The 9214-nt window shown below is 45.4% G+C and overlaps 1 protein-coding gene across 1 annotated transcript; it reads left to right on the forward strand.

Moving 5' to 3' along the window:
• The first annotated feature begins 4403 nt into the window (after nt 1–4403).
• MAP10 (microtubule associated protein 10) lies at nt 4404–7054 on the forward strand. The gene has a single exon (XM_074925377.1). It carries the CDS (start codon nt 4410–4412, stop codon nt 6837–6839), a length of 2430 nt encoding a protein of 809 aa, XP_074781478.1. The 5' UTR covers nt 4404–4409; the 3' UTR covers nt 6840–7054.
• The last annotated feature ends 2160 nt before the right edge of the window (nt 7055–9214 follow it).

A 9214-nucleotide genomic window follows, 5' to 3' on the forward strand; every position in this document is an offset into this window, starting at 1 on the left:
CGACACCCAGTTATTTAAGGAAATTGGCTTTGCGTGTTGCTGGCCATTATGGAAAGAATATTCAGCGGGTTGAATCCTGAGGTTGACCCTTCACTATTGTTTTGTTTTAAGCAAAAATGTCTATTGGCTTTAATAAGAACTTTTTTTAAATGAAGGAAATCACCTCAGATGTGACCCTTATGGATATGGCTCATTGTCATGTTCAATATAGTTGTCTAAGCTCCTGTATTTGTGACATCCTGCTTCCTGTTGGCTCTCACAGTGTCATTCCCTCTAAAGTATTTGCCAGATTTTCCCATGTTTCCTTTAAGTGTCTGCTTGGAATGAGTATCCCCAGATCCAAGAAAGATGATGAGGACTGCTCAGTGCAGAAGGAGAAGCTGTGTTTTGCCACAGTCCCATTAATCCTCGAAGAAATTTGGAATCAGAAGACAAGCTGGCATGGGTTGTATTTCCAAGCTGGCTGTGAAAGCCACAGATTCACACATATCTTAGAGGCCAACCATTTCCCTGCCACGAGGTAATGAGAAAACAATCCTGTGTGTCACCCCTGCTGACTCTGCAGAAGTAACTCTGCCATAAGCCTTAACTCTCACGTCTCTGAGAAAGTAAAACACTAAGCATGGCAATGAAATCATTCAAAAGACAGGAAACAGACTGGTGTTTGCCAAATGGCCACTCAACTAGGCAAATAATGTTTATTTTAACACTCCCAAAGTCTGCTAAAGATAGTAGAGAATGAAAATAAACATGAGAGTTATCATACTTAAGAGGAGTTAACAAGCATCTTTAGGGTAGCAACACAAGGGAGGTGTCTTGGAGCTGTACCTCTGAATAGATTCTGTACCAGCTGTTCTGACCACACAACTGATAGGGCACTTTGTGGACAGGAGGGTACACCCTGAGAAGGGGGGAGAAACCACCGTATCCTTCATTTTGATGGATATCAAGATGCCTATGCCAATAATATCATTGCAACTGTTCCTAGGCTAGCAGCCCATACATCACTAGGTCTAGATCAGCAGATTAAGGATCATGAAGTAGAATTTGGATAAAGGAAACAAGCAAAGTTCCCTGAAAAACTCTGCACAATATACAGAAATGTATGCAAACAGTCATTTCTCGATAGATTTAAGATTCTCATGTGACTTCATTCCTTTTCGAAACCTCTTCTAGATTCTTCAAGAGAGAAACCTAAATATATTGCAAAAGCCTCAAATGCTTTGCTCATGTATTTTGTAATTTTTCATTCTTCCTGAATTGAAGAAGAGGGTTCATGAAAACTGAGTGTTATCAAAGGCTGCCATGCTTATTTCTGAATTTCTTCCTGTTTATTGCCCTTTTGCAAGTGGCTGACTCAACAGACAACTGAGAAAAGACTAAATAAGTCTTCTCTGGGTGGCATTTTCAGCTGGAGTATTTTAAGAAGTGCTATTATGTTGCAGCTGAATATTCCAGCAGACTATCTGACCCCCTTCTGAATCAGAGTGCCACCAGGCTAAATATTTGCACAAATTCCAAGCATTGCCCTGCAGATTCTGCACAGAGAAGAGCAATTTTACATCCAGGTGAACAATGGCTCTTTACCCCAGCATTTGATCTGTAAAAAATGCAATCTTTAGAACAACACCAGAGTAAGTAGATTTAATTGTAGATGTACCAAAATCCATGTTTTCTCAAGATCTCTTTTTTAATAGTCATACTTCTCCATCCATAAAGAGGTCTACAACTGCATAGAGAGATCTCTTTGTGTAAAGAGGTCAATATGAAACTTTACAGAAATTAAGGGGGGAAAAAAGGCATGTCAGAGCCTTCAAAAGACAGATTTGAACCAAAATTGCTGAGTTGCTGCTAATGATACCAATTGTCTGGGCTGGAATTTTCTGAGACAAAATGTTAGTGCTTCATACAAATAAGGTCAGTGAAAGACTTCACTGAATCAGCAACATTCCTCAGTCTTCCAGTCTTTTAGAAAAAAAACGAAGAATTGAAGTCTGGTTCTAAGAAAGGAGGACTGAAGAGATTGCACTGAGAAGAACCAGAGCTATTTTAAAAAGATTACTAAATGTCACTAATGTGGATCTTAATTATGTACCCGCTGTCTTTGGAGCAGTAGCAGGTAATGAAACTGGGCTCCATAACCCTGCCTCTCTGAGACATGCCTATTTTCTAAATCATTCTTCTGTGACATGCAATCTAAAGAAGTATTATCAGAAGTCTCCTTAAAATGGTGGTTAGTAGAAACTAGGGCTACTGGAAAGAAAAAGGTCTTTTTTTCTAATTTGCAACTCAAAACAAAAATGTTGTTTTCTGTTTATGTTAAAGAGAACTGTGCTTTTGTGGCCAGAAGACTGACTTAATGAAACATACCAACAAGAACAAACTTAAAAGTCGATACCCTGTTCTATTTAAATAATTCTTTTGTCACTAACTCACTGGCTGATCTTACACAGCTTATTAACACCTATAGTTTTCACAAGTATTCAGTAATTTTTATTTATATCATCTGTGCAGAATGAAATACAGGAATAGAGCTGATTTTCAGGGACATGAAACCGCAAATATCAGTTTCATATGAAACTGTTGGGAGTGCAGAGGCTCAGCATTTTGAAACAAGGCTTTGGTTCCTCCATAATTTACTCCCTAACTCCAGTCACAGTTACCACACACAAAGATGCATCTTTGCCTACACGGGTTGGAAGTTTCAAAATCAAGAGGTTAGAAATCTTGGACTAAACATCATAGTCACACTTTGCCCATCTGTAAAAAGGGCAAAATGTCTATCCATTGTCTTCCTGGGGGGCCTTGAGAGCAACTACTTGACCCCTGTTAAACACATCTGTTGCTTTCAGTGTATCAGGGAGTCTTCTGTCATTCTCCTCTTATGGAGAATGACAACTAAACTGTCAGGCCCTCCTGGGATGGGAACGTGCTGAAGGAAAAGGAAACACAAGGAAAGCAGATGACTGATGGCAGGAGATGAATGTGACAGCAAAATGAACTGGCCATTTGTTTCGTCTGACACAATGCCAGTACAATGGCAACATCTGAACACTAGCAGCCTTGATGGCAGACAACTTGTAGCTCTTAGACTCATGTGCTTAGAATAGAGGCAGGGAGGAACTGAGAAGAACGTAATTATATTTACTTCGTAAGCCCTGTTCACAACTCAGGGGTCAAACTCCTTAACTCTCTTCTCAGACGTAACAGCTGATGAAACGTGTCCTTTAAATAATAACGATCAAGGGGCCTGAGCAACAGGGAATTAAAAAAAAGGCAGAGGGGATGGTCTTTCTTTTAGTTACTTCCCTTGATGGCAAATGGTCAGGGTGTACTGTAACTTTAATCGAACACCAGCAGTTTAGGATTATCTTAGAGTCAACTTACTAATTTTCTTGACAGCTTGGCCAGTACTTGCGGTGCATGTGGCAAGGAGACTCTGGTGTAAGGGAAGGGTGGTCAGAGAGGGATGGACGCTCTCTTTCCCAGTCAGGAGGTGAGGAGTGAGATTCTCTGCAAGTGCATCAACTGCAACTCCTACTTCACATGCAGACAGGAGAGAAAATAGGAATTTACCAATGCATATCGAAGGCACTCAGGCATTACAGAGATGGAAGCATTAAATATCAGGAGGTGACATTTACAGCTGATTAGAAAAACCTAATTAATGTAGAACCAGTTTTTGAAATCTCAGATATATATGGGCCCTCAACTGTGGAGTCTTCTGCACACAGCCCTTGGCACAGACCTCGATGTTTCTCTTGGGGTGGGAAGAGGCCGCGAAGAAGCAGAAAACAGTTCAACGTCCCTCCCTGCCTCCACAAGCACTCCTGCTGACTGCCGGAGCGCAGGGTGCCATCCCACCCCTGTTCCTGGGGCTGCTACTCGGGATGCACAGTGGGGAAAACACAACCAGGCCCTTCAGGGCCGCCGGCAAGGGCACGACGGCAGCCGCCACGCCACACACGGCGCTTGTGAGAAGACACCAGGGAGCACTTGGCTTCCACCGGCCGCTCCCGCTGTCCCCGCCGGGCTGTCGCCGCTGCCTCCGCCCGGGGCAGGCCGCAACATGGCTGCCGCGAGTCCCCCGCAGGGCGCACACAGGCGGCCGCGGAGCACTGCTCATCCCCCCACCCGTGGGGCTAAGGAGCCCCTCGGAGTCCCTGAGACCGTGCTACCCCTGCGCTGCAGGGGGTGGCGGGTTGTGGCTCCCGTCCCCGGGACGCCAACGCCGGCCCGGCCCGGACTACAACTCCCAGGGCGCTCTGCAAAGGCGCGTTGCTGGGGGCAACGGCGGCGGGGGAACGACTCCCGGGGCGGACGAGCGGCCCCTCTCGCGAGAGCGCCGCCGCCTCGCCGCCGGCCCCTCACACCCTCTCCTCTCGCGAGGCCTGGGCCCGGGGCTCGCTATGGCGGCGGCGGCGGCGGGAGGCGGCGCGGAGGGGCTGTTCGCGCTGGAGCTGTTGGTGGAGGCGGTGCGGGTGGCGGCGCCGGGCCCTGCGCTGCGCCCGGCCGTGGCGCTGCGCCTCTTGGACTTCCCCACCCTCCTGCTGCGCCCCGCCGCCGCCGCGCCGCCCCTGCGGCCGGGACGGGCCTTCCCCTTCGGCCGCGGCAAGCGCTGCCTCTTCCGCTGGGGCCGGGGCTCGCTCTGCGCCGCGCTCCGCCGCCGGCCGCTCCGCGCCCTGCTCCTGGCGCTGCCCGCCGCGCTCGCCCCGGGCCCCCCCCGCCTCCTCGGCAGCTGCGACGTCTCCCTGGCCCCCGCCGCCGCCGAGGTGCTGCAGCGGCCGGGGGAGCCTGCCTCCTCCGGCCGCCGCGGCCGCTTCCCGCTGCGGGATGCTGCGGGGCGCCCCGTCGGGGAGCTGGTCCTGGGCTACCGCCTCACCAGCCTGGAGGCCGGCGAGGAGCCGCCCCCGCCGAGCTCCGCTAGCCCCCGCGCTGCCACGCCACCAGCCGCCTCCCGTGAGCCGGTGGGCGAGGAGGAGGAGGAGGGTGAGGAGCTGGAAGGCAACACATTTTGCCCTCCCATGCTCTATTACAGCCGGGAACCTGCTCAGCCTTGTCTGCGGCCACCAGCAGCGGCCACAGGGCGATGGGAACATGTCGAGGCCTGGAGACTGCAAGAGAAAGACGAAGGCCAGAGCCCCCCACGTCCCAGGGGTGGGCCCTCGTTGCTGCACCCCACCGGCCCTCAACAGCTCCACAACACCCTGGGGCAGCTGCCGCTACTCCGTGCCTTGCTGGCAGAGCTGTCGGTGCTCGCCCACAGCGCTACGCCTGCTGCCGTCCACCCCCATCTTGCCTGGCTCTACCAGGCCCCAGGGAGTGGTGGTGTGGCTTCACGGCCCCCCAGCCCCAGGCACTCCTCTGCCCTCAGGCCTGCAGAGGCGCCTGTGGGGCCTGGTGGGAGCAGAGGAGCTGCCAGCCCACAATTCAATCAAGGCCAGCAAGAGGCCGCCTCTTCAGGGTCTTCTCGGGCCAGGAGAGAACCTCAGAAAGCTGCACACCAGGGAGAGATGGGCTCTGAAAGGAACTGCAAAACTAAGGAAAACAGACCTCCCAGAAAAAAATTGTTGTATGGGCTGACGAATACACTGAGGCTACGGTTGCAGCAGACCAACCCTGATAAGCTGATAATTCATGAGAGGAGAGAGCAGTACAGAAAAAAGCAAATGGAGATGCTGAGGGAAAGAAGCCTTTTAGCCAAAAGAAAGCTGCTCAGAAATGCTGGAGAGCAGCAAGTGGTTTCTCACGGGCATTGTAGCAAGAGAGACAGTTCAAAGCAGAAAAATCAGTCTGATAAAACTGTTGAGACTTCATTACAAAACAGTGCTCTCACAGAGTACATTTCTGTGACAGGAGATGTGTCCCCTGACCTGCAGAAACAGGCAGGTGTCTTGAAGAACGATGAAATCACGAGCAAAGAACATCCATGCAAAGTAACTACAGCCCCCTTACTGGAGGAAACTGTATTAAAATCTGCTCACAAGGAAAAGTATGCGATAACCCAACTCCCAGCAGCTTTCCCAACAGATGCTAATGCAAAGGGAAGTAATGAGGAAGCAATACACTTAATCCATCGTAAAACCACAGAGCACGATGATGCATCTGTTGCAAGTGATTACAAACCAAGTTCCAGCAGGAGTGTTGAAAACAACTCTGAATTCATATACTCAGATGACTTTGTTGCTAGTCCTGAGAACACAATTTATTCAGAAGATTTCACCAGTGCTGAGTGTACAGGTAGAGACTCAGAAGCTCTTGACAGCAGTCCTGAACCTCTGTGGCTTGAAAACCCAAAGCAAGGTTGGTCAGATACAGAGCTGGAATCCAGCAGGTCCAGAATTTCAAAGACAAGTCAAAGAGCTGAAAGTACTTCAGATCTTTTGCCAGTTCTTTCAGCTTCATCTCCAGTGCAGTCTTGGAAGAGAAACCATGACTTAAAAAACAGCAAGAGAACTAGTGATGAATCTGTTGATTCACTTAACCTTGCTCAAGTGGAGGCATCGTTACTAGATGAAGAACAGGAAGCCCAACAGAACAGTATGGAAGAGAACAGGGGTGATCAGCCTATTAAACAAGTATCTACACTGAGAAGCAAACAAGATAGCTCTGATACTGATCTGAATGTAGGGAAGGGGCAGACCTCTGCAGGAAAAAGCCAGTCAGTAACTCAAGTTAGCTCTTACTTGCCATCTAACATGCCTGATCTTGAACTTAGTGTCCTGGAAAACAGTACATCAGACAAAGAGGATGATTTTCTGGGAAAACTAAGTGTTCCTAATCGATACAAAGACATCAGTGAACTTGTAATTAGCACGCTTCCAGGTTACACAATGTAATTACGAGTTTTCACTGTCTGGATTAAGATAGGATATTTAAACTTTATAAGGCCTGTTACATTTAGCTGCAATATATACAAGTTAATTTAAGACTTTATCATGCACATTTAATACATTGGTGAATTTACTTAAGAGGTTTTTAAAATAAACTATTCGAATCACTAATGAATGGCTTGCTCCATGAGTTCAGCATTGGTATCTTGATACAAAAGTAATCTAAAAGCACAAGAAACATAACTTGCTGATAAAAGCAGAAATGAAGACAGAAGCAGCAAATGTGCAGTCAGTACGCACAAAACTTGTCCAGGGTAGAAGTAATAACATCCTACAGGAAGAGCTGAGTACAAAATAAGTTCCTAACTGAATGTTAAGGTTTTATTCCTCATAAAAATAGTTCCATGCTTCATTTTCATTACAGTTACTTATAAGAGTTACAGCCACTTAACAGCACATTTACCGGCTAATCTGTATAATGATGTATTTGTTTCACCATTCAATCGCTAAATACAGTGACCAGATCTAGATGAGCCCTCCTAAGAGTTTCTTGGGTTGAAGTTTCTTACTTAAGTAAGATTTTCACAATTTATTATAAAATAGTTGAAGAATTATTGATGACAGTAAATCTGTATAATCTGGGAAAGCTTTGAAAGGTTGATGGAAGTTACTTGACCTTGAAGATCAAGGGTGTGCAAAGAGTGGGGAAGGGCTCAGTAAATTTTCAGTGCTTCACAGCTCCCTGATTGCATTCTCTGACACTGGGGAAAGGCGAGGGTCGGCACCCGCAGTCCAAAAGCTCAGAACAAACGAGCATATTACGTCATGATTTAAGGATTTGCAATAATGAAGAATTTGCCATGTCCCGTTTTCTGTTCCATTGGTTGAACTCTTGCCTGCCACATTCCCTTTTCTGTTACGACTGTTGAACTACCATCTGATGCTTGCTTTTGATTTCTGGTTTGGTTTTTATGACTTCCAGTTTGATCACTGAACTTAACGTCCTGGGTTTGAACTTAACATCCTGGGTTTTGTTTACTGAGGTTTTTTAGCGTCCATATCCCTGTTACAAATTTCATAGACATTCTTTGCCTTGAATCTGAAGAGAATTCAGAATTCCTTAGTTTTTATGTTTCTCTTGTCCCCACCTTTTCTCTCTCTGAGTACTCTGTCTCCTTTGCCAGCTTTACATTCCTAACTATCTCATCATTTAGGACATTTATCCTCAGGGTTAAATCACAGATTTACCAACTCCCCTTTTCCTTATAATTTACAGTCTGTCTTCTTTCCTCAACTTTTTAATTTCTCACTGTAGTTTTCCATGTACTTACTGCAAGAGCCTGTGTTTACACTTTACAATCTTGGAAGGATTTTTTTTATTTCCATCCTATTACATGTTTATTTTGTAGGAATGACGGTACCTCTCTTACTTAAAGTACTAACATCTGTGAGAATTATTCAAGTATCTGGTGTTGATTTCTGAGAACACCCCTACTAATATTTTTAATCTAAAAGTTAGCAGCATTACCCATATATCAAAGGAATCTCTTGTCAGAGTAATTCTTAAATGTTATTTAGGGTGCCTCTGTTTCATCAGCTCCAATTCCAGACCAATTTTTTTTTTTTCTTCTAATGCCATGAGCTTCTCTGATACACATGGATTCAGGCTGTCATTTATACATAGCAGTAATTCCAATTTTATTGATGGAATAAGATCTTGCATTTCTCATGGGCAAAACTGTCATTGAAATAAAACACTGCCCAACCATTTTTACTGTGCAGATATTTAAACAAGTTGCTAACACCAGGAGTCCACGATTTGAAGATCATTACTTATTTTAAAAATAAAGTTTATTTTTGATCCCAAATAGGTTGAAACCTAAAGGCAAATTCCTAGTCCTTCTATCCCCTATCCCATCTTCACTTTTCAATTTCTGGTAGGAACAATATTTATTTTGTTTAAATATGGAAACTAATATCTTTTCAGCTAATTTTATTTGGGATAACATTTCTAATGTTTATTGTGTAATAGCATTTATAATTTTCTCAGGTGAATGATGAAAATGACATGCTAGGAAGACAATAGGAGACATTACACAAGAACAGCATGTCAGCATCGTGCTTACATGTTTTAGTTTGGTTTTGTCTTTTCAAATACAGACTGAAGGTAGTTATTATTGCATGAAGAGGTTAACAGATAGTTTCCACCTTCTGGGATAATAATATTTTCAGATATTATCTATATTGTTGTAAGAGTAAATGAAATTTTACTTAATGTTCAAACAGCAACTCTCAGTCAACAAAAACGGGAAAGAACTTCATGTCACTGATTTATCATTGAAAACTCATAAACCAATATACTGGCAAAAAGTACCTGCTAA

The sequence above is a fragment of the Athene noctua genome, chromosome 1 (assembly GCF_965140245.1).
Source record: "Athene noctua chromosome 1, bAthNoc1.hap1.1, whole genome shotgun sequence".
Classification (NCBI taxonomy): Eukaryota; Metazoa; Chordata; class Aves; order Strigiformes; family Strigidae; genus Athene; species Athene noctua.

What these genes read in the sequence shown, in the direction of transcription:
- MAP10 (XM_074925377.1), top strand. Translation starts at nt 4,410, where the DNA reads ATGGCGGCGGCGGCGGCGGGAGGCGGCGCGGAGGGGCTGTTCGCGCTG.